This window comes from Anomalospiza imberbis, chromosome 8 (genome assembly GCF_031753505.1).
Source record: "Anomalospiza imberbis isolate Cuckoo-Finch-1a 21T00152 chromosome 8, ASM3175350v1, whole genome shotgun sequence".
Taxonomy (NCBI): Eukaryota; Metazoa; Chordata; class Aves; order Passeriformes; family Viduidae; genus Anomalospiza; species Anomalospiza imberbis.
The window spans coordinates 14,135,590-14,160,596 of NC_089688.1; the positions used below are offsets into that span (position 1 = coordinate 14,135,590).

General features: G+C 40.1%; 2 protein-coding genes and 2 long non-coding RNA genes across 4 annotated transcripts in view; 1 reads left to right on the plus strand and 3 right to left on the minus strand.

Annotated features, from left to right (window-relative positions):
* Positions 1-25,007, minus strand: part of VDAC2 (voltage dependent anion channel 2) — a 91,080-nt gene that overhangs the window by 14,114 nt on the left and 51,959 nt on the right. The window lies entirely within an intron of this gene.
* On the minus strand, positions 5,653-10,965 carry LOC137477963 (uncharacterized). Its single transcript, XR_011001314.1, has 3 exons — positions 10,860-10,965; positions 9,889-10,044; positions 5,653-7,431 (listed from the first exon to the last, which is right to left on the minus strand). It is a non-coding gene; the product is annotated as an uncharacterized lncRNA (long non-coding RNA).
* On the plus strand, positions 15,429-16,014 carry LOC137477965 (uncharacterized). The gene is made up of 2 exons (XR_011001315.1): positions 15,429-15,817; positions 15,855-16,014. It is a non-coding gene; the product is annotated as an uncharacterized lncRNA (long non-coding RNA).
* On the minus strand, positions 15,922-23,732 carry SAMD8 (sterile alpha motif domain containing 8). Its single transcript, XM_068197423.1, has 5 exons — positions 23,125-23,732; positions 21,253-21,348; positions 20,451-20,568; positions 19,506-19,656; positions 15,922-18,591 (listed from the first exon to the last, which is right to left on the minus strand). Exons 1-5 carry the CDS (start codon positions 23,697-23,699, stop codon positions 18,287-18,289), a joined length of 1,245 nt encoding a protein of 414 aa, XP_068053524.1. The 5' UTR covers positions 23,700-23,732; the 3' UTR covers positions 15,922-18,286.

A 25,007-nucleotide genomic window follows, 5' to 3' on the forward strand; every position in this document is an offset into this window, starting at 1 on the left:
ATACCATTTAGTGTACACACCTCCTGTGTAGGTGCACTTCCTCTGAATGGGCTGGTTTTCTATTGAAATTCAGCAGCTCTCCAGTTTTGGGGCCAGTTGCAGTTGTACTGTTACCATTTTGTATTAACACAGCCATATTTATGTATAACTGACATCAGTCATGTTTTACTGGTACCACTTGGACAAAAACAACCCACAGGTCACTCTAAGTTTATTGCCATTTGAACACAAACTCTGCTTCTCTCTCCACAATTTATAATCAGAATGTGAGCAACAAAAAGAGAGCAAGTGTCTATAGTACATACCAGTGTCCACCACACAGTTCAGATAACTTACGTTCATTTCTGACACGAGCCTGAAGTCCTTGTTTGCTCTTCCCTCCAGATGGAGATGTTCAGTTCATGATTCACTGGAGAAGCCTTACAAAAGGTCTAGCAATGAACAGCTGCCTCATTCTGAAACAAGCTGATTTAGGGCATATAGCAGAGATTCTGAAAGTGTTACCAGCAGGGAAAGGGTGGAAAATAGTTGAAGCTGCCAAGAAACAAATTCAGAACAAACAAAGCCAAGGGTTTTTTCTGCAAAAGAGTGCAATCCAGTGGAATGACTTGACATAAGAAGCTAAATGTTTATATGGGCTCCAGGGAAACTAGACAGGCTTGTGGAAGAGAAATCCAGCAAGGATTACTAATTACCAATACATTCAAGAATTACAGATGGCTGTATAGCCTGTTTGGAGTCAGAAAATGCCTGAGTTGCAAATGGAAGTATCATTTAAGCTTATCCTGTCCTTAGACTGTTTATTATAGGTATGTGCTGCCTAAATAGTTGCTCACTTCATCATCCCCAAGGCAGGGATATTAGATTGTCTACACCTTTTGTCTGATACCCTACAATTGCCCTTATATACAAAGTAGGCCTCTGGAAAGCCCTAAGAGAGCAACCAGCAGAGGCCCACACTGCCAGGATCCTTTAGACTTACACACTTAATGCCTTTCCTTTTTTTTCCTAAGCAGCTTTGAGTAACCTTCGTTCATTTTAGCTTAAACTACTAGGAAGAAGTTTAACTTAAACCAGATTCTAAGACACACTTTAAACAGGTCCAAACGGAGCTAACACATTTAAATAATCTGATAAAGATAATACCTTAGCTCAGAGGAACACCAGCTGATAGTTACAAGTGACTTTAGGGCTGAGAAAGTGCCTTGGTTCAACGAAATCTGCTTTTCGGTTAGGGCCAGCCCACAGGCTGCAGGGGTGGATCCCTGTGCAGACCGAGCCAATCAGCTGCCTAGCTCTGGAGAGCCAATCAGCTGTCTAGCTCTGGAGAGCCGATCAGCTGCCTAGCTCTGGAGAGCCAATCAGCTGTCTAGCTCTGGGATCCAATCAGCTGCCTAGCTCTGGAGAGCCAATCAGCTATCTAGCTCTGGAGAGTCGATCAGCTATCTAGCTCTGGGATCCAATCAGCTGCCTAGCTCAGGAGAGCCAATCAGCTGCCTAGCTCTGGAGAGGTGATCAGGCCTCTGGAAAGCTTGTTTTAAAAATGAGCAAAGCCCGGGAAAAGCTTTTGGCTTCCGGCTTCTGAACAGGCCACACTAGGCCGGGCCCACGTGGCCGGGTCGGCACGCAGCTCGGCTGCGATTTCTGCCGCTGCCGGGCCATGCTACCGGGACTATCCCAGCGGCGTGGGCAACCACGTGGCCGGGAGTGGCCCTGTGGCCGGGACTGCTTGGCCGGGATCCGTGCAGCCTCGGCAGCACGGTGCGGCCCCAGCCGCACCGCGTGGCCGTGGCTGTTTTGGCACGGCTCACAAATGAACTTGCACCACCATCCTGGACTGGGAGCGGCCAGGTGGCCGTGACTGCGTGGCCGAAATCGACACAACTGCTGCGGTGCCGTACGGCCGCAGCTCTCTCGGCGTGACTCGCAGTGGCCTTTGTTTGCTTAGCCGCTTTTAACCAGCTATGCTGCGGACAGAAGGACAGAAGCAGTGGCAGCAGTTTTTTTCTTTCGTCCAGCGCCCCACAGGAAAGAGGCACAGCGGTGGTGCCGGCAGCCAGCGCGGTTTGTGCAGCACTTATTCCCAAATAAATAATAATAATGCATCTTATTCCCAAATAAATAATAAGAGGGATGTGGAAAAGGTTCTGTTAAAGAGCGAGAAGAAACTGAAATATAAAACAACCCCATGCAGAAGAGCCTGTACTTATTCATTCTTCTGAATTTTAATTTGATTGATAATATTTTCCCTAATTTTTCTTTTTCTTGTATTTTTTATTGCCTTCTTCTTGGTTTTTTTTTTTTTGTTTTTGTTTTTGTTTTTGTTTTTTCCCCAAGGAATAATACATTTTTTATCTTCCTGAAAGATTTACAAACCATCAAGTGTCCTGACACTCTGAAAATAAGTTCGTTAATAGGCTTCATTCCTTGCAGGGGATAAATTCAAGAAAGGGAGGGCAATCACACAATCAAGTGCTGACCTGTAAGCAAAACACAACAATGAATGCAAATCACACTGAGAAGCTCAAAGAGATATGCCCAGTGTTCCAAATAACTTATGCTGAACAATAGGTCTGAGAGATTGGTGCTACAGTTCTCACCTGAAATAAATATGAGACCAGCTACTCAGCTACTGTATTGTTGACATTTCTGCTCATGGTGAAGACTCTAGCAATTACTGTGTCAAATGGATGCATGGCACTTAGAGGTTACAAATTTTTAAGTTATCTCGAGTTTTTTGTAAGAAGTTGACTGATGATTACACATCTCAGAAAACCCAGGGCACTTTGGAGTAACTAAAGGAATTATACTGCAGAGCACCAGGCCTCCAAGACTGTACTTGCCTTGCTGAAAAGAATTTGGTTGCCTTCAGGACACTGCTTTTCTGCTTGTATAGCTTGACCCAGAGAAGGACACAGGTGCACAAGATATTGAGCAATGTTTTTATGGCCTTGTCTCTCACTGAAGCCACTCCAGGGTTAAACCTGAATGTTGTAAGTAACACCTTAGTGGGAACAAAGCAAAGCTGAGCCATGGAGGAGCAGCATGTACAGGACTGTGCCCAAGAGTTTTGTACTGTGTTCAGAAGGGGGCTTGGAGAGGGGGAATAGAAAACAGCTTGCCCCCAGGCAAATCCCTCTCTGACTTGACAACCTTTCACATTATTTAGAGTGTCCTTATTGTGCTCAGAGTATTCTGATGATGGACTTTATCGTAAACTGCTCTGATTCACAGCTCTAAACCTGAGAGCATCTCTACAGTAACAGCAGATATTGTTGGCCATTTGCTTTTGAAGGACTAAGTTTCCTTCTTAAAAAAATTAACAATGGTAAAATCCTAATAATATTTGCTGTTATACCAATCCACACTTCAGTCAATTTCTCCCTGAAAGTAGGTGTTTCTTAAGGTCACCTCTCTTTCTAAGGTGCCTGTTTGTAGCAGGCTTTACAAGCAGAGCAGGTGATGGCAGGCCATTTGCAACAGCCAGGCTGGAGGGGGTTCAGGCTGCTGGAACCTGAGCTCCTGCCCCAAATGGGCTCGGACTTCGAGGAAGCTTCAGCCGGGCCAGGCTGGCTGAGCTCTGACACGGAGCGTGCCTTGGCTCCGGAGGCCGAAAGGCACCCTCCCCCCTGGGTGGGAAGGAAGATCGATGGGTCATTAACAAGGGCAAAGCAGGAGATTCTTGGAAGCAGATGTGCTGTGGGAAGGATGCTGGTGCTGTGTGACAGGAGGAGGCTGAGCTGGCCAGCGGGTCCCACACCCTGCGGCGGCTGTCGCGTTTGGCTTCTGGGTGCGATGCCTGGGACCCCCGAGCGAGTGGGACCAGCGGTCGCACAGCCTTAGGGAGTGTGGGGTGGCCCCAGTTTTGTCCTGCGGGCGCACGGGAATGAGGGGCGAAGTGCCGGCAGGACGCTGCCGCTCTGTGCTGCACCCCGGCAGCGCTTCATTCCCTGCCATTCCCTGCGACTCCCTGCTATTCTCTGTCATTGCCTATCACTCCCTGCCATTCCCTGGCACTCCCTGCTATTCTCTGTCATTGCCTATCACTCCCTGCCATTCCCTGGCACTCCCTGCTATTCTCTGTCATTGCCTGTCACTCCCTGCCATTCCCTGGCACTCCCTGCTATTCTGTGTCGTTCCCTGTCACTCCCTGCCATTCCCTGGGCGCTGCCTTGCGGGAGCGCGGCAGCGGAGGGCAGGCTTTTCCCGGCCGCCTGCGCCACCGAGACGGAGCTGGGAGCGCTGAGAGACAGCCCAGGCTTTGGAAAAGGAGACAGCGACAGAGAGGGAGCTCAGGCTCTTGGCACCGTCTTTCTAAAACCAGAGGTGCCGGGGTACACCGAGTGCTCCTGCGCAGCCGGCAGCACCTCCCGTGGGGAAGCGGACAACACAGAGGGAGCTGACCGAAAACCGCTTGGTCTGTGATCAGCTGGAGTTTACCCGGAGCCACCTGACACAGCTGGTTACCTGGGAGGAGAGGCTTGTCTTGATAGGACAAACCTACAAGAAGTCACTTATCTACAGCTATATTCTGACAGCAGTCATGCTAACAAATATAAAAGTGGAGAATTTATTACTTTTTCTGCTTGCATGATTTCTTGAAAAACTGTGTAGTCCACACCCTTCCATGGCATGTGGAACATAAGCAAACTTTGCCAACAATTGTGATTCATGCAGTCCTTTAATAGTTGCATTATCATTTGAATATAAGATAATAGAACACACACCCTCACAGTCACACACACACAAAGGACCTGTGGCTGATTTTTCCTCTTTCACAGAAATTTGAGTGTATATGTACAATCATGTTCTAGTCAGTATCCAGGTGCTCAGTGCTGGACTGAGTGCAGCAGAGCTCGTGACAGTGGTTCTTATAATTAGATCCACCTAATCATCACCAATAAAATGTCTTATTTTAGTAATACCTTATTTAATGGATTAATTTTTGTTTAATCATGTTGGAGGTTCTAGTCCAGAAATTTGTGTAAGTCAGAACATATTTTCCAGAAGTTTTAATTAAAATGTTCAGTGCTTTATAAGGAAAAACCATGTTTGCCCAATTGAAATAGTTCTTACAATGATTTGAGACAGCTGTGTGTATTTCATGTTGAGGTGGGTATTTCAGACATCACATGAAAAAATGGCCCTTTTGCTGTCTAGTAAAACTCACCCACTCAACCTATAAACTTCAGAAGGATCTCCCCTGGTACAGTCTGGCAATTGATTTCTGTTAAGGGTGTGCTATGGAGGCACACGCTTAATCTCTGCATTTAATGTAAGTGGTCTAAGCGATCTCCCCAGAGCACCTGTGCATACTGCATCCCACAGCTGAAACAGAGAATTGAGATTTCTGTAATTTAACCCCGTACTGTAAATTTGGCTGTGGTTCTGAGCAGAATGGAAAGTCCCTACACATAACCATTCAGGAGCATAAGAACCCTGAATGCCTTCTGTGTTCAGGAGGAAAGAGAAAAGGGTGTAAAATCCAAAGGCAGACAGACAGAAGCACGAGTAAGTACTAATACAAAGGGATAATGAACTGTGACAGGAATGACAGCAAAGGTGTTTGCTGACAAGAATGAAGAAATCAGGGCTTTACTAAAGGTTTACCTCTAGCAATTAATTTCACTTCTCTTTAAGACTCATTGTCCTTCTGCAAAAAGGGAGTAATGACATTGACCTCTTTTGTACAGCCCAGCACAAAGTGAACATTGAAAAAATTGTCCTGCTTTCCAATCCTTACATAACTACAACTTTTATTTTTTAATGTCACATTGAAAAATTTGCATACCCAGGTGTAAAACTAACACAGAATGTAATATAAAGACAGATAAGATATTGCTTAAAAATCTACACACACCAAAATCCTCCACATTCAAAGGTAACGAGACAGGTACAACAATATGACATATCACAGTGTAAAGAGGTGTCATGGTTTGCCATGTTATTTGTATACAACCAAACCACCAGGAGAAATCATGCACCATTCTAAAATAACACTAAACCACTTCCTAGCTGTCCCTTTCCTGTTTGGAAGGAAGATGTGTCTAAGCATACCTATTTCACACCCTCAGAACACATTCACCACATTTTTAGAATTCAGGCATTTAAAAAATTTCTCCTACGCTATGGTTTGGAGAGACAATTGTCTGATGCTGCTGCCTACTAGTAGAAGTAGTTATTGCTAAAAATTGCTGGCTTTCAGATACAGTATGCTGCAGAGACTTGAAAAGCCTGTGCTGTGGAAAATGGATAGTGTGTGGTTGCAGATGGGCTCACAGGTGCAGGTTGTGGAAAATTTCAGTGTCACTCACTTCATCTGCGTCACTTACAACCAGAACCCAAGACAGATCTTTAGGACAAAGATCTGCAAGTAATGATCCACAAAATACGTATTTCTAAAAAATGACACTGAGGGCTGTCAACCAAACAGACCTCTGTCTCTCCATGGGCACTCACAGCAGGACATAGGCCAATGATTCAATTAACCCAGCAGCAGATTAAGGAAGTAATAAACATTAAGAGGCTAGCCAGGACATATATAGAGAAATAGCACGTGGTTCATTGATCATAAGGAGTGATCACAAGGAAAGAGTCCTTTCAGAGAGAGAAGTGAGCCTTTGCTCCATTTTTGTCATGTAGAGATAAAGTTTTCTGGTAGGATGTTTTCAGATGCAGGATGAAAGTTTCCAGGCAACTCACATGATTCAAACAGAAAATGTAATCTTAAGAAATAGAATATAACAAAGAACTACAGTTAAATTAAATAAATTATTATATACATTTTAACTTCACATTTCCAGCTGTATTTTGATTAAAACTTAGGTACACACTGCATATTAAGTTCATGAATATAGTAAAAATATATATTTTGAAACAAGTTGAACTTTTTTTAAGAAATAGCTTCCCACATTTTAGAAAATTACTGAACGGATTATAAACCCTGCTGTTCTGTAGTGGTTTTCTACAAATGTATTTTCCATGTGAACATCAACAGCTTAGTTATGCTTCCTAAGTGACACTGACATTGGAGTATTACAGTCATTCAGCACATCCAAGGGTCTCCTTGTGTGAATCCATGCATTTTGGTCTGACAGGGCCCATGAAACTGAGAAATAGAAATGGTTTTGGTATGCTTCAGTTAATGGATATTTGACTTTGTGTGTTTCAGGAGTTGAGAAACACAGAAACTTTCTATTGTCTTATTTGCACTTAATCTGACTTCTCAGGTCTTCAGTCCTATGTGCCAAACTGCTTTAAGTTATCCCACCCCACGTATCCCTGTGGGGAAAAAAAAATCTTATTTTACTTCAATACTTCTGTTCTTCTTGCAGACAAGCTTGGAGATTCAACCAAACCACAGTAATTAGAGTTCTAAGTCAGGCTTCAGGTGTTGTGCTTTCTTGATAATGCAGCTTCTCCCGATTTCTCCTGGTAAGAGGGACAAAATTTGTAACTTTTTATGACTGTAATAGAAAGGTACTAATTAGAACAACCTAGATATATTAATTCTTTCACAGAAAAAAAAAAGAAAAAAATGGGGAAAAAAGATTATGCTGTACCAATGTTGCAAGTAATAGAAGTAATAGAGATTCAGCTTTGCAGGGAGTTTCATGGCTGGTGTTAGCAATCCTGCATTTCCAGTATCATTAAATCAGCAGCTACCCAAAAGTCATCCTTCAATGTGCTAGATTAGACATTCATAGGAGAAGGCTGTAATGAGATCAGAAGATAATAATATAAGATTTATTATACAGAATACTAAAATAGAAGCTAGAGAATGACAAAGATAAAGCTTGCAAAATGCTTTACATGGAATTCTCGGTTCTGTTTAGACACAGGAAGCAGCTCCATCAAACAGCAGCCTAACATGCCTCAGCTTGATGGCATCATCATCCAGAGTCCTGCCATCACTGAAAATTCACCCAGCAGCAGTAAATGGAAATATTTACACTTTGCAAGTGTGAATAAAGCGGGTTTTTTTCAAACGCTTTTAAGCCAGGAAAGGCTGGAGAATCTACCCTTTGAAAATCAAACCCTGCAATATCCAATATTTTTGACAATTTCTCAGGTTATGAAAAAGACGTAACAAAAACAAAAACAAAAATCCTAAAATAAAGATGGCTTTTGCAGTAATCAAATGCAGTTCCAGGCTGTATATCCATGAGCCCAGTCCAGGATGACTGATTCAAATAGAGTGAACTTCTGAACTTTGTGCCATTATATGGCTGTTAACATTTGTTCAGTACTATAGCAGAAGATTAGCTGCACTAAGTGCCAAGTATAACATGAGTCATATTGTGTAGGACTTCATCCTGGGGTATCTCAGCTGAGCTGTGGTCATTCCCAGGAGGGGGACATTCTGTTCCAGGCTTTCATGCCTCCAGCACCATTTTCAATACAGTTGGCAGCTTTCTTCTGACACAAGTTGCAGTGAAAGTAGTGTGAAGTGTTGCTGTGGATGCTTTCTGATACATCTGCCTCCCTGGCCTTTCTCTGCAGCATCCAACCTGCCAATCAATCCACAGCCTTGTCTTCTCCATGCCTCTACAGCTGGCACTGCCAGCAGCTCACAGCTCATCAGGCTTCTGTGAGCTGGCTTAGACTGCACGGTGCGTGGGACCAACAACAGTTGCACACACATTGTTTTTCTCTCTTGGTTTTTTGGGGTTTGATTTTTTTCGGGGGTAGAGGGGAAGGAGTTTGGGGTTTGGGGTTTTTTTGTTTGTGATTTCTTTTAGTTTTACTCAGCTCTTCGTTGCAGGCACAAATAGATAGCTTTATAAGTAATGTGTTTATTTTCTTTTATTTTAGTCCTGATTTCTTACAGCTCAGGGAATTTATATATAGGAGACTTATTTGAAGATATTCTCACTGTTTTAAATAAGCTCTCTGAGAAGCCAGGGCAGTATAATAGGCTTGTCTGATTAAGCCCACTGCAATCTTTGGCATGCCTGGGACTACTGTGCTTTCATTTTCTAAGAGGGTAAATCTCAGATGTGCTTTGAAATCCTCAGAGCATGATACAGATGTTCAAGTGACAAAACCCAGTGCTCAGTAATCCTAATGCACAAGGATACTTCTCTTGGCAGGATCCTGGCACTCAAGCTGTTATTCTGATCTGCTCGCCGTCTGCTTTCCATTCATCACTTCTGGCAGAAGAAAAGGCTTTCCAAAAATCTTTCACCTTTGGCCTATGCTCAGGCAGCAAAAATGATGTAGCAGCACTCAAGGTTTGTGCCAGACAGGATCCTCAGCCTGAGAGCATGATTCTGAGGTTTTTGCCATGCGATTCCCCACAGGTCTGTCCTGGAAGGCTCAGCAATCTTGTCAGCCACACCCCATCTTAGGTTTCTTTATCTAAATAAGGTGGTAGTCCTCAGTTACCCTGCCTGTGTTTGTAGCAAGCTGACAAGTTAGTTCATGCCTAGCACAGATCTGGCAGGACAGTATCCCAGGGAGGATGATTAGAAGATGGATAATGCTGTACAAGCTTTTTCTTAATACTTTTGTGATTGAGGGAAGAAAAGGAGGAAAGGGAATCAAGAAAATATGGATCTGAATCCAAGTCAACCTCAGCCTTTTCTTTTCTGCACTTGGGAACATTAATATACAAAAATCTTTAGAGAAGACTAAACTCCTCTGAGTAATCTAAAACAGAAAAAAACTTTCAAGAACACCACATATTACTAACCATTAAGATAAAATCTTTAAGAAAGTCAGCACTCATGATTAAAGAACCCAAAATACCTTTATTTTACTCCTGATAAATGTCTTCAGAAACACTGAATGAATTTATGTATCTGTCGCTCCACCCTCAATTAACCTCCCTCATTTCTTACAAAGGGAAGTAAGCAATCTTCCTTTCTAAGCCAGCAACTTTCTTACCTGTCTGAGAATGAATTCTCACAGTTCTTCAGTGGTCAGACTGGCATTTCAGATACCAGGGACCCACATCCCAACCACCTACTGCCCCAGGATCCAAATGGGTTTGTACTCCCACATCTTGCACGGCTGGGTCTGGTGACCAGTGCCTCTTAAGAGCTGAAACAAGAATAACAATGATAATGATATGTGCATTTAGCCTTATGTGGGGGATTTCTTCAGATTAACTCAAAGAACAGAGTCAGGTCCTTAATCTTTGTGCAGATCTAGGTGTAAATTCTTCCTACATCTGACATGGCAGCATTGGATTAGCTGGAACAGAACTTTGAACATCTAGGCAAAATGAGAATAAAGGTAAGCTCAGGCTGTGGTCTTCCTCTGGATGACATGCTCACCAAACCTGTGGCTTCCCATGGTGCTGCAGTGGTCTGGGCTATTCTGTCATTCATTGCCAGTTCTCCCATGCCATAGGAAAAGGAGAGCAGAGATTTGTATTTATAAATAGTATGTGGAACACCAAGGGCAAATCAACAGCCATCAGATGATAAAGTCCACATCCCCCAGGAAAGCCAAAGTGAAAATGGCACAGGCTGTGAACCATCTGTGAACCACACTAGCGAGGGCAGGTCCTTTGCATGTGGTAGAGATAATGCCCGAGAATGAGCCTGTCCGTGGATTTGGCTGTAACTGTCCTGTAGGAAACTGTTCCTGGAAGATAATAAAAGAATTCTGGCATATAAACCCCATTCCCTGGTCAATGTGCACACATCAGTACAGCCCTGACGCGGTCACGCCTTCACACCAGCCTGTCCCTGCAGCCCAAATCCCAGTCCAAATCATCAGCACGGCATTTCTGCAGTGCTGGGACAGAGATAGCTTTTTTAACTAAAGCTCTGGTTTTCAGTTGTGGTAACCCACAGCTTGGGGAAACAGCCCAATTAAGAGAAAACCAGAACAACCAAACAGAAGAGCACCTTTGGGAAGGACTTGTCTCCAGAGCAGCCAGAGGCCTTCAGCAAGGGCCACCTTCAGCAGAGCCTGCTGCAAACCTCTCTCTTTTCCCTCTGCTCTCTCCTCTTGATCATCTCATAGAGCCTGCAGGAGAGCAGGCGTGCAGAGATGTTTTTCTAGGTATTTCCAGCCTCCTGACTGACAGCTTGCACCTGTCCCGTGTAGGGCTGTTAATTCCCTGGCATTAGCCAGGGGGTTATTTTTAATTGGCAGGACAGAAACAAGACGGAGAGCCTTTGGCCAAGTGTTGCAATCCTGTTACTCACAGATTGAATCACTTTTTGGCACCCTCATTGAAGCACTTGCTAACAAACTTTGCTGTCCTCTTGAGGAGCAGATACTGAGCAGTGCCCCACAGCGCCCTGCAGAGCTGTTTGCTGGTGTGCGAGCAGGAGAGCACACCTTCAAAGCACTCACCTGGGAACTGAGCTAAGGCAACATCCTCCATAGCCTCCTCAGTGTCTCACAAAAGAAGGCAGAGCTTGCTAAAGATACACTGGGACCCACTGGGAAGCAAGGTAAGGACTGCAAGAACCCAGGCCTAATCTGGGCACTGAGTACAGACTGGCTGGAGCCTGAAGCAGAAGAACATTTGTGGTTTTATAGAAGACGAAGCTTGTGCTTTATGTTTTTATTGCTGCCTTCTCTCTCCATAACTTGGCTCATTTGTAGGTCAAACTGCCACTTGGAGCAAACAAAATTCAGGTGTGCCTCTGAAAGGCCCTTTGGAGCACAGCTGCCACAACCCTGCTCCTCCAGCACGGCAGGACATGCTCCCTTTACCTTCTGCCGTAACATGAAATGCAGCTTGGTTCCCAGCTTGGAGCAGGGGAGGATGGGCACAACAGCACTCTTTGTATTTCTGGCAGAATCACACACAGTTTTTATGATGTGTCACAGGTTTCATGTCTATGTAAACAACAGTCACACCAGGTTATTGTTCTGTACAGATTCAGTATTACTTCTCTGCAACACTAAAAAAAAGCCCACCAAGCAATCTTTTTTGAGCCATTAGGATACAGAACTCTTATCTGTTTAACTTTGCCAAAAATACCCCACAAACCCCTAACATCATGAAATAATTTGAATCAAAAAACTCTGGAAGGGGTCTTTGTGATGAGACTTTTAATTGCAGGTTAATGTTATCAGCCCCTTTCTGGTGCTTCCATTCACACATCAGAGATTCCTTAGTGGACAATCACCTCCTGAATATTTTTTGTACTCCACATGAGCTTCATTCTCCACTCTCCTTCACAATATTTATGAATTGCTGTTCCCTACATTGCCTAAAGACCCTTCATCAGTGTTACTGTAAGAAAAGCGAACTTGCTGCCTGCTGTTGTCTCTTCTTCCTTCCTTCTGCCCCTTTCTTTTTAGGGCTATTATCCTCCAATTAGAGTACTTAAGAATCTATCAGTGATCAAGAGACAGATTCAGTTTTGATGACTTCATGTAGCAGATTGAGGGGGGGAAAAAGTGAATTTTTTTAATATTGAAATTGAATGATGAATCATTGTTTGAAAAGCATTGCCTCTTTCAAATTGATCTTGCATTCTGTGGCATTAGAACTTGAAAAGAACCTTTTGATAAACTAATGACACTATTAGAAAAAAACAGAACTGTTACAGAATTGGCTGTCAACATTTTGCCCAAGTCAAATGATTTCTTTGAAGAGTCCAGTGAGTACCTATCCTATCCTTGTATCAAACTTCAGTACAATTTTGACAGGAACAGGAATTTAGTATTTGGCAGCTGTTTCCCTGTTCCAGGAAAAAACAGTAATTTTACCAGAATCTGTCACAGATCAGTGCCAAAGGAAAAAGCAAACCTCTTATAGGTAGATGAAAACTTAAGACCACAGCTGTAAACCTGTAATTCCTGCATCACCCAGAACAGTTACTTATCCAGAAATGATTTGAAGTATATGCACATACTTATAACAAATTCCCACAGCATGTGCCAATTTTTTTGTCAGCATTACTTACTTCCATACTGAAGCAAAACCTTGTAACACCATCACACCTATGCTCAGAAACACTTTCACACGTGTCACGGCACTAACAGAGACAATGAGCCATCATTCTGCATATAAAATACATCAAGCATTTGACATCTTTCAAATATTTTATTTTAGTATTTTTAAATATGTTTAACACAACAAAGATATAAAACAATATATTAATTCAATCTGAGTTTAAAATCAAAACAATATTTACTTATTTACAGTATTCTACACCTCACTGGCATACCTTCTAGCCATTAGATAACACTATTTTCTCAGTCAGGACAAAACTGAAGTAACAGTTCCATGTGAAAAGCCATGTTTCTACATCCTTATTATGTTAAGTACTATGTACAATGCAGTTCGTGGTTCCTCAAGTTTGACAAAATTTCTCCTTTTTTGACAAATCTGAATTGAAAGAGCAAAACTAAGTTACAGTTAGTCTTTCTAACTACATAGTCAGGGCCAATAGGTCAGGTTATTGTTCTCCACATTTATCACCTTCAGTTCTTATACATTTATTACAAGCTGGCTTTTAAAATGTGCATGCCGCTGAATTACGTACATAATACTCACTGCAAATTTGTTAGGATACAAGTGGGAAGTCTGCAAGATACTGCTATATGGAAGGTTCAGTGTTCACAATACTGTAGTGTTTGAGGAGTTGTGAGGCTTTTTCTGTGGTTTTCTTCATATAATGAACAAGACATCAGTAGGTTCACGCCAAAGAACTTTTTTCCCCCCAGGAATACTGTTTCAATTAGAATAGTGACAAGGTCAAACATAGATCAGAAATATTTTGTATTTTATAATTTCATAAACCAGTGGTCTATCAATTAACCCTTATTGTTGAAGACTAAAGCACAAAATAATTCAGAGGGTAAGCTGTCTCACTGCTAGGACTTCCGTCAAATATATTTCTATCTTGAAAAGACTATGGTGGTTTTTGAGGTTACAGGTCAGATTTCTAAAGAGGTACCCAAGGTTATTAAAAAAAAAAAATCAGTATTTTCTGTAGATTACTGCAAATTCTCCCTAACTTTTCAGTAGAAACTATATGGACATGATGAAAAACTATCACAGTTGTTTTAAGTTATTTTTGTTGTACTCCAGGTCCATAAAATCTACTGTTTGGGTTTTTGGTTTTTTTTCCATGACTGATGTCTGAAAACCAAAGGGGCTTTTCATACATCAAAAAACTAGCTAAACTAGTAATGGAAAAATATAGCACTAAGCATGCAGGCAATGGTTAAAAAACAAATAGGTATTAATTGCTGCAAAAGCCTTTCACTGGTGTGTGAGCCCAACTCTTTCCTCTTTACTCTTTTGGGCACTACATAAGATACAGCTGTAAAGAAAAGAAGATTATAGGAACCTGTGCTTTTATCCTCCTTAGAGGGTTTCAGTAATTCTAAATGACGTTATTTAATATGCTTGCATCAAAAATAACTTTTTTCCCCAAATCATTTAACTGACCCTTGCTTCTTAAAGCAGTAATTACCAAGGTTTTATTCAGTCTTTTGGTTTTTGACAGATTTCTTCTTTCAGAACCCAGTTAATTAGCAATTTCTTTTAAATTCTACTGGAATGTTTTCTTCTACAGGAGATAGGAGGGGAGACATCAGAGAAAATCAAAAAGAAAGCGACATTACCGATTCCCATTATTGTAGCAGGATACCACACAGTATGCACTGGGCCTTATAAAAAAAAAAGTTTAAACTAAAATGGTAATACTCACTGAAGTCAAAAGTATTTAGTAATTTGCTTGAAGTTAAGCATACAAGTCAAGCAGTGCACTTCTGAGATCCAGTTCTTGCTAGTCTTGGACATTTAAATACTTCAGGCCTATCTACATTTCTGTACTGACACTTTGTGTGTCACCATATTTGCCACTGGACATGAAGATAAATTGCATATATGGAAGTTTTCTGTAGCATTTTTCAAGATCAGTTGGAGAAGCCTGCTTAAAGATCCTTTCATAAGTTTTTGTCAGTGTAATCAGAATTTGTTAAAAACCACATCTATGGAGATCTAATTCTGTGCAGGTGTAATGTCATAACCCACTTTAGGGATCTTTCAGAAATTAAAAACTAAAGGCAAAAAGTTTAGGAAAGCTATTATAAGAAACTCTGTCATAAGGTACAAAAAAACAAAGAAAAAGGATGGGGGAAGAGCCTGTGTGTCTGTAACTTGCAGGTATGTGCATACATATCCCCAAACTTATTAGAAAGAACTCAACCCTACTGCCAAGTCTCAAATACTACTAAACTTGCTAAGCTAGCAAAAAAATGTGACCCTCCCCTTGTTTTGTATATGGTTACTAATTTCAGACTTTGCTACTTGATTAATTTGTGCACTCTGTAGTAGTAATGTTGGTGAGACACTTGCACTTGCTGCATTACACAGTAATTCATTTTTCTGGGAACAAATTATGTGGGCACTCACAGAGACCACAGAAGACAACTTAGCACAGAAGAGGTGCAACATGTTAAAGGAGAGCAGTGGTGGCACGTGAACATCAAGGAAGACATCCCTGAACATACTAAGCATTAAATCCAAGGCCCAAGGTGCTCTGCTGCCTTTACTTAAAAGTGCTTGTCAGCAACAGAAGCAGCAAAATACTTTTAAAACACTGACTCAAAAGGAGGTACAAAATGTTAAGCCTGTCAGTTACCTGCAACTTGTTCCCATCTAATTAACAATAAAGCTTACATTCCCAACTTTACAGACTGACCTGTGCTCTCTTGCAAGCAAGATCGTATTTTTCTGTCTTCTATCAACTTCAAGATTTCCTCTTGCATGTTTACAGACAGACACAATGAACTTCCAAAACAGCAGAGGACAATTACCCTGACAATGTTTCAATCCACTCCAATGCTAACAAAACCAACCATTTTATATTACTTATCCTGGACTTAGGTATCTAGCATCAAGGGAAACAGCACAAAAGAACAAGGTATCTAGCATCAAGGGAAACAGCACAAAAGAACAAGCTTCTTTTAAAAAACAATGATAGACAAGGCTGATTTAAAACACAATTTACTTAACGGAATTTGAAAATTAAATTAGAACAAAGAATCCTTACGTTTCAATGTATATAAGCTTCACTACAAAAATATTGAAATGATAGCTTTACTTTCTGTAAACATTGTTACACTGGGCTGTACTTGAAAATTCTCCTGCATGTCTAATTGCAGAATAGTATTTCAGTTTAGATGCAGTTATGCCAGTTACTACTCAAATGGTTATTTTCAGAGTCAACAGCTTTGCAAGTTTAATTGCATACTTCTCCATATAACTCAGATTACAATCCTGCACAACCTGAGAACAGATGTTTCCTAGAGTTTAGAAAAACAGCATTGATAACTGTGTGCATTGCAAAGGCAAATATAAGTTAACAAATAGAGCTCTTTCATTATAAAGTCTCAAGAGGAATGTTCAGATTGCCTTTCTGAAATCAGAAAGTTAAGAGCAGCAAATGGCAAGTCTTTAAATATTTCAGAATAGTTTTTCCTTTTTTTTAAGTGTAAGTATACTCCCCCAATTTGGATGGCAAAAGCCATCAGGCTATGGTAGATTGAACAATAATAGTATTAAATCTGCAATTATGTTAAAAAATTGGAATGTTACAAATATAAAAATCTCTGTATTAATACAGTGTACATGTGCTCATTACAGTTGGCAGAGATACTCCAAGATGCATAATTCTTCTGTGGAATAGGAGCTAAATTAAGTTACAAAAGTAATATACTATGAAGAGCGTAAGGTAGTCAAGTTAGTACAATCAAGGCTTATAAAAGGAATACAATACAGCAAGGAGTAGCCCACAGTAGGTTACAAGCCCCCAAACACAAAACCTTGCAAATTCCAAGTGGATTCATTTCTATGCACACACAAATACACAGTGCCCATTAAGTCAGCTTGTACCAAGCTGGGAGTTATTTGTGTAACTTTCTAAAGGTGACTTACACTACATTTGCACATCTGAAGTTGCAATAATCAAATTAAAAGGTCTATGCCATTTTTATGATTTTGTACCTTGTACCTATCAGTTTTCATTTGGCACAAATCTAATTTCAAGGCTCTACAGACAATATTAGTATTGTCCCCTTACAATCCACTGCCTGAGAGACCACCAGCCCTTGTGTGACCTTGCTCATGCATTATGGACTGAGAATGTTGGTTTGAGCTTTTAGGGGATGCGTTGTTGTGGGTTGTGCTTTGGTTTTTTTTAACAAGCAAAACTCAACTGTTTATGGTATCTTTCAGGGTAGTAAATGAGCAACTTAAATTAAGAACTAGCTTCTTTTCATAGTTGTTAGAAAAACATATACTGTGTGTTTATATATATAACCAAATATACTGTGCATATATATATCCAGAGAAATTCACCATATTGTTGACACCAGCGTGCTAAAACATACATCAACATGAGCACTACTGCCAATACTCACTATTATTACTGTTCCTGAAAGAGTTACTACATGCATTTTTCCAATCCATTTACAGGGCAGTAAGATACACGAAGACAACTGTTCTGTTTTTCCAACATTAAAGAACTGCTCCTGAAAAGCATGCATGAGTTTGGGTATAAAGCAATTAAGACCATACAAAAGTTACTTTGTGGCTTTAAACTCACTAAAGCTAAGTTTACTTTCAGTGGATGTTCCACTTACTGTAACTCATTTAAACACAAAAGGGAAAACTTTCAAGTGCTAAAACAACCATACAGACAACTGATAGACTAGACTAAATAAGTTCTCATTAAAAAAAATATCATCACTGCACAGCCACAAGGCCGACCTTCATTTTTGGCAATCTCTGTGCAGACCATTTATACTGTCAAGACTAGTAATTTAACAGTTAATGGACCCTCTCAGCATGGAACTATACTGTTTTCTTCATTATGATACAGACCTCCTCAATCTTTAAATATACACAGTTTGTTTTAAAAGTTACATTTATGACTGCTTTCAAAGAAAGGCTTTATAAAGTTTTAATATTTTTGTCAGCATATGTAAAGGCTGGCAGTCGGGTAACAAAGATTATCTGGACCTGGAAATGGTGTGTTATATTCAATACCTATTTCAGGTTAATGTTCCATAAACATTCACACAGAATTTTACCAAGAGTAACAGTATTCTGGTTTATATTCGTGCTCCACTGATAGCCTTTACCCATCCCTGCATTGTTTTCTGTTTTCACAAGGAGAAAACAAAACACGTCCCTGTAAAGTATGGAAACCCCATTTTATGGCTAAGAATCCAAGAAACCAGGCAAGGAGGAGATCATGGAGTGAAAAATGTTATGTGACTTCCCTCTTGTAGCTAGCCTTGTAGGATCTTAGCCATAATGCTTCATAAAAATCTGAACTGACCCACACAGTCTTCAACCAATTAATCTTTTTAGTATAGTAGGTTTTGAAAAGGGCCAGCAATACTCATTGGGAACAGTACCATTAACATTGCATTCAAAAAAAGAAAACATTGGAAACCATATCCTTGCCCTCCTACTCTGATGATATGCTCTAGTATTAGCCAATGTATGGTAATACAAAAAGAGCCTTGTTGTGATGTAAAAGGCAATGAAGACATCTATAGAGTAATGTTCATGTGCAGCCAAAATGAAGAAGATTCCAAAGAGATTCAGGACCCAGGACAAGGTGTGCAAGAAGTTCCAGCTCCTTGGTGTATCTGGGAGAAAACAGAAAGTGATTAACCTTGACTGTCTCAAAATGCAGGCCTAGACATTCCAAGCTTTTATACAGATTTTCCATCCAAAAATGAGATGAAGTTACTCTCTTCATTGTATACAGGTCCAATAAATCCAACAAAAGCACCACACAAGTTATATATGTCTATCAATTCATGACTTCATTTACAAATGCATTTCTGGATTAAGAAGAGCATCCTTATATGGTTTAGCACCCTGCAAATCAGAATTCTTTGTTCAACCAACTTCTCTTAATGAAAATCATGTCTTTCCTATGTTACAAGGAGGAAGATGCAATGAAAGCTACATTACTGTGACTGCAGTCATTGCATCATAGTTGAACTCAAACTAATTATCTTTGCTTGCTATAACATGGATCAAATCACTGTTGGTGTTTACAGAAAGGTACTGCTGTTTCATATATTCTCACTTGCTATGGGGTTTGGTGTTTGGCTTTATGGAATATACTAAATGCATAGAAACCTCGCCAGGTATTTTGGCTGACAGGAGTCAGTGGCAGATACCTAGGGAAGGGAATAGTAACAGACAATCCTAAGTATCTTCCCAAGTATTCTCCCAGCAGCAAGCCAGGAATACTAATTTCTTTCTAATTTCTTGGCTCACATGTTCATTGAAAAGTGCCTTATTCATCCCCCCATGATGGATACCCCCAGTGAAGTGGTGCTCCTTTCCTCGCTGTGACTTGACTGTCACAAACCTGAGAAAGAGCACAGAAATCTGAATTTGTATTTGTTTGCTTAAATGTTACACTTTGAACTTTTTGAGGAGGTCAAGGAGCAGATATTCTTAATACTTAACGACATTCAAATGTTTACACTCTCACACTTCTGTACATACTCTTGAGGACATTTGAGTATTGACACTCTGTACTCACATTCTGTGACAAAGAAGTTGAGCATGGTCAGGACAACAGTGTGACCACTGAACATATAATCTCCACAAGTATGCACTCCAGTCAGAGTCATTCCAAAGCCACTCCATATTGCAAATGCCCGCTGGAGTTTTGCCCAAACATTGCCATACAACTGAAAAACAGTGATATTAACCTTTACTAAGTTCCAACTCCACTGCCCATACAGTATCTCCCTAAAGTCAGCTGTACTGCACTATGTTTGTTTAATACCATTTATCATGTTGTGTCTTTTATTAAAATGCAAGTTAGCACATCTTTGGATTTCACTGTGTGAGTGAGTCACATTAGTAACTACAATTACTAATTGTATTCATCGTACCTCTTATGAATACTGGAATTTAGAGCAAGTATTTTGTTCCAAGTGATTTACCCAGAGAGCCTGCCACCTTTTTTTGAATGTGTTCAGTCTCCCAAATGTATCATTATCAAGCTTTCCATTTGTTCAGCTCAAACCTCTCCTAACTAAAAGTTAGGATGAAACCATAAAATCCCATGTTCTAAGAATATCCCTTATGAGAAGGGTTGAAATAATAATAGTTTGTTGGTTTTTTTTTCAAAACCATGCAACCAACAAAAGAAAGAAGCAATTACTTCCCTTTCAGTCTTTATTCATGAAGTTAGTAGTTTAAGTGCACACACCTCTCTGAATGTTTTACAGTGTGAAACATTCTGAACACCCTTCCCCAAATAACCATATACTCTCCACAGTGGCAAGTGCTTCTAAGACCCCTAGGGATGTTTGCCTGCCTATGGTAATTAATGCAAGAACAAGGAAACAGGAGAGAAACATGATGCTTAAAAAAACCACACATCTAGCACTATGGTTGCAACAATCTTAATCATGTCTTAAGTATTTTTTTACAAAAGGAAATAGGAAAAATAATTTAAAGCACTTGAAGTTTTTACCTTTCCAGTACACTGCAAATGCTGTCCCGGCACCGACAGTGAGGTAACAAACATTGTAATGCAGCGTAATAGAAACACTGTCCCCATGAGGCTGCACAGCCGGCGCAGCAGTATAGATCTGGGAAGAGCACACAGCAACTGAGACCAGGGAAGCTATGATAAAAACATTCCATCTCACCCCAACTTAATCCCATTAAGTTCTGTCATCATCACTGCAAGTTTCACAACAATTTTTTTTTCAATTAGGTAGTACTGTAAAAATAAGGTTCCACATGATGGGGTGAGACATTATAGCAAGCTTGCTGTCACCAAAAAGTAAGCTCCACCTCTGCAGCTACTCTTGTGCTAGTTTTGGCACTCATACCTTCTGTTGGCAAACTGATAAAAATCAATGAACCAGTGAAAATTTAACTTAAAATATGCATGCAGACAAATGCATTTTCTATCCCTCTGTGAACTGCCAGGCTGGCTCAGACATCCTGTGGCAATTCATTCTTGTAGCACTTTCTTATATACAAAACAGTTATAGCATGAGTGTATATACTGACAACTCTATGAAATACCTATGTTCTGAAGGGAATTATTTATAAATATGCTAGACAAGTAAATTCAGATTACTCCCTTGAAAGATTCACAAGCTGTCATTTTTGATTAAATCCTCCCTAATCCATTTTAACAGAGACATACTAGTAGTTGACAAGATTCTTACAAAATGGAGCTTCTTAAACAATCATAATCAATTCTTGTTATGGTCTTTACTCTGCATCAAAGTACCAGTTAATCTGGATTTTATAAAATCTACCTGTGTTTGTGAAGCAGAAGAACCAAGAGCCAAATGTAGCAAAGAATTACACCACATACTTCAGTCATAGCAAAAGCCCATGGTATCCTAGGGACACTGAAAAAAAAAGACAAAGCAAGAAAGTTAATACAAAAGCTTTATTTTTTTCTTAGTCTTGGTACTGAAAATAAAGGCATGTGAGGTTCTAACCTCAAAACTAATTTGCATTCATCTGACAACAGTATAAACTACAGCCAAAAATACTTTTGTTAGGCTGAATGAAATAGAACTTGAAATATATATTCAGTTATGTTATCTCCTTCCTAATAATGTGCTTCCAGTTCACATACAATTCACTAAGGGAAAATCTCTAGTATGCTCTCTTAATTGACATGCGACTTACTAACAGGATGTGTTCCTCTACTATTGTTTCACAGCAACCTTTTTCATTCTGACAAAAACTTGCATCATGTCAATTATGCTGCTTATGCATGCAAGAATGCCATGTCAATGCAATGAATTAAATGCTGCAAGGCCAAAAACATTAAACACTTGTAATGAAGCAGAACTGCACAGAAAAATATCAGGGAAAATAAAAATTGTTTTCAAAACTTCAGTGATAATCACTACATGAAAATATTTCAGCCTTCCCTGTCAAAAGATCTAAGACCTTCCTGCACGCGTAAGGCACCAGTAACAATTTCCACTCTTCAGTCACCAAAATACAGATCAACAGATTTCAAGAGAGGCTGCTCCTCGCAGTTTTTTGCTCCCCCTGATACAAAGGGGTAGCAAAGCACCACTCAAATATGAGCTCTGTAGTAATCTCCTGTCATTGTTCCGTAAGCTGTTGCTTTCTGGCCTCCCCCATCCTCCTGTGCACTGAATACCATGGGAGCACCCTGGGAACAAAATCCAGTAATGCCACAGCTCCTGTTCTCTCTCCCCTCTTCCACTCTGCTGGACATGGTCTGTCCTTCAGGAGTTATCTATAAATTTATGGAGGATTCTGCACACTTACTCAAACGATTAGAGTCTTACTGACTTCTTGGAAACCATTAATGAAAATGGAAATTACTGGCAGGAACAGGAAGATCACAAAGGCTGAACTTTTTAACAGTTTAGCTCATCCTTTAAAACTCTCTAGGCAGTTAAGTTCTCCATGGTGCAAGTGATCTTTCTCAAAGGGAACATTTATCCTCTATTAATCTGGTTGTCAATGACTAGAACTTGACCTTTGCCATTGTGTCTCTTCTTTGCCTGAAGTGAAATATTTTCTTTAAAAAAATGAACAGGTACTGCATAAGTCACAGCAGTGGTTTAATAACCTGTTAAAAGAGATGCTGGTCTTTTCATTCAATTTCAGAGTTTCCCTAGACCATCTTCAACAAGCTGACAGTGGGAAGACAGTAAAAATACAGTACCAATGCTGTTCCCTTTCAATTTCCTTGCTCACTCACAGACCAAAATATTCGTTCATTCAAAGTTTTTTTTTTATATCAAGATACGTTAAGCTTCATGGCAGAAACTGGATTTCAGAAAATGCATAGGGCTGCATATCTGTGCCAGCTGACCATCACACTTTTTACCAGAATGCAAGGATGGACGAAGTAATTACTGTGTTGTAATGAGTTTAAGATGTAAAACTAAATATAAACTAGGTAGAACAACAGCTCAATTTATTTTCCCCTAAAACCAAATCTCTGCATGTAATTGATCCGCATTTCCATCCTAGCAGAAGGACTTACTAGACCTTTATTACTATTCTGCAGAGGCATCTTCTAGAGCACACGAAACTTTCTTCTAGAGCATATGATACTTTGAAAACAGAGAAAAGGCAGCCTATATTTTAACCATCACATTACTATTTTGTTTAGAAAGAAAATTTCTTACCTATCTAGAAATATGTCTGGCAGAGGTGGATATGTTTGCATGTCAGGCACTCGCTCGTGTACTATCACCATGACAAATGATGTAAAGCCAAACACTATGAAGACATACACACAACTTAAAACTGTCTTCCAGTACTCTGGGTCCAGTCTTCGTGTGGCATGTTTGTTTTTTCCATTTGCATATTGATACTGATCACCATTCAAGTCAGTAATTGGTCCATCATAGTCCCGAGGTACTTCACCATTACAAAACCAATCTGCCCCCTGTAGTGAACCAGCTGGGCACACTGTGCCAGCATGACCATCACTGGTGTAACCCAGCTCTTCCAGGACGTCGACATGCTGCTTCTGCAGTTTGCGTATGGACAACATCAGCCTCTTGATATCCCCCAAGATTTTGATTTCCAGAGGAGGGGATCGCAAGTCATACTCAGTAAGTGTCAGCAGGGTAATTCCATCTAGCCTGTGTCTGTTGCACAGAAGATCCACGTATTCACAGAAGCCTTCTTCCTTCAGCCACTTGGCCACGTTCTTGGTAGTCCACCGTCGAATGCAAAGCTGGTTACTGCCCGCCATCCTGCCCCTTTATCCGCCAATCACACTGACCTGCTGCATAGAGAGAGACAACACCAGAGAGTTTAGCACAGATCACTGACATGCCAGTGTCTGTTGCACAATTTTAGATGCTAAATTAGCCCAGGACATTTTATATAAGAGACAGCTAAAAAACAGATCTAATTTCTAAGGTAAGTAATATAAAAATGGTTTTTTTAATTCAAGAAAAACTAAATTAAGATTATCTCATTTGCTCCTAAATAGAAATCTAAAGTTTCCAAGAATCAGAATATTTCCTAGATGTATTCAGTATACTGTTCTATTTTTGTTGTAAATAAATAAACAAATAAATCCTGATTTGTTAATTACATTAGGCAATGAAAATCAAATACTACTCTTTAAATACCAGCTTAATCATTAGACTTTTCCACTGTTTGCAGTTCATCAACTACACAAGGAAGTATAGCCAGCAAACACACAAAATGGAATTAAAGCTGAAATAATACATTGCAATGGTCTAATATATCCCACTGTTTTAAAATACATACTGAAGCTTTGATGACATGACATTCCCCCACTCGTTCCAAGTAAACCTAAGCCTAGATACCTGCAATAGTATTGAGCTGAAGTATCTTACTTGTATGATGATGGTACAACCATCCTATTTCTTTGTTGGATCTCAATAATAAAGATAGATACTTACTGAATTGTGAATCCTTTAAAATTCTCAGCTTTCAAAAATAACATTATCAGAAATAAAGCACTGGTTTAAGCTTCAAAGCATTTTTTAAATTGCTATGGTAGTAGATAGCATAGTAACACACCAAAACCAAAAGAGATGTATTCTCTTAATACAGATTTCTCAATAATTGTGTTCCTGACTCTAGAATATTGCCTGAAGGAAGGAGACAGCTCAGCAACATTTTAGTCACATGGTGGTGACAAGTCACCAGAACAACCACCAGGAAAAAAGTTAACCATAGGACATTATGTGGAACACGACAGAACTCTGAAAGGCTACCAGTGAAGTCAAAGTACTTAAAAGTTTATGCAATATTGAAGACCCACAGCAGCAGAGAATGAATTTGTGCATAATTTATATTTGGTGGCTCATGTACAGCTACCATCTAAGAAACAGCTACAATTTTACAGCTCTTTTGTACTCAAAAAAACAGTCTAATTAACTAAAATGCTTCAGTCATGCCAACCAAATCTCAGAAAATACAAGGCACTACAATACACTACTGCCACATACATCATTCAAGGCTTTCAGAATGAAAGCAAAGAAACAGTGTATTTAATCTATTATTTAGCTTCTGTCTATAGTAA

Coding starts and splice junctions, on each gene's coding strand:
- SAMD8 (XM_068197423.1), bottom strand. CDS start 23,699: ATGGCGGGCAGTAACCAGCTTTGCATTCGACGGTGGACTACCAAGAAC. Junction 19,657..20,450: donor ATTTGCAGTGTACTGGAAAG/GTAAAAACTTCA, acceptor ACTGTTTTTCAG/TTGTATGGCAATGTTTGGGC. Junction 18,592..19,505: donor CAACTTCTTTGTCACAGAAT/GTGAGTACAGAG, acceptor GTTTTCTCCCAG/ATACACCAAGGAGCTGGAAC.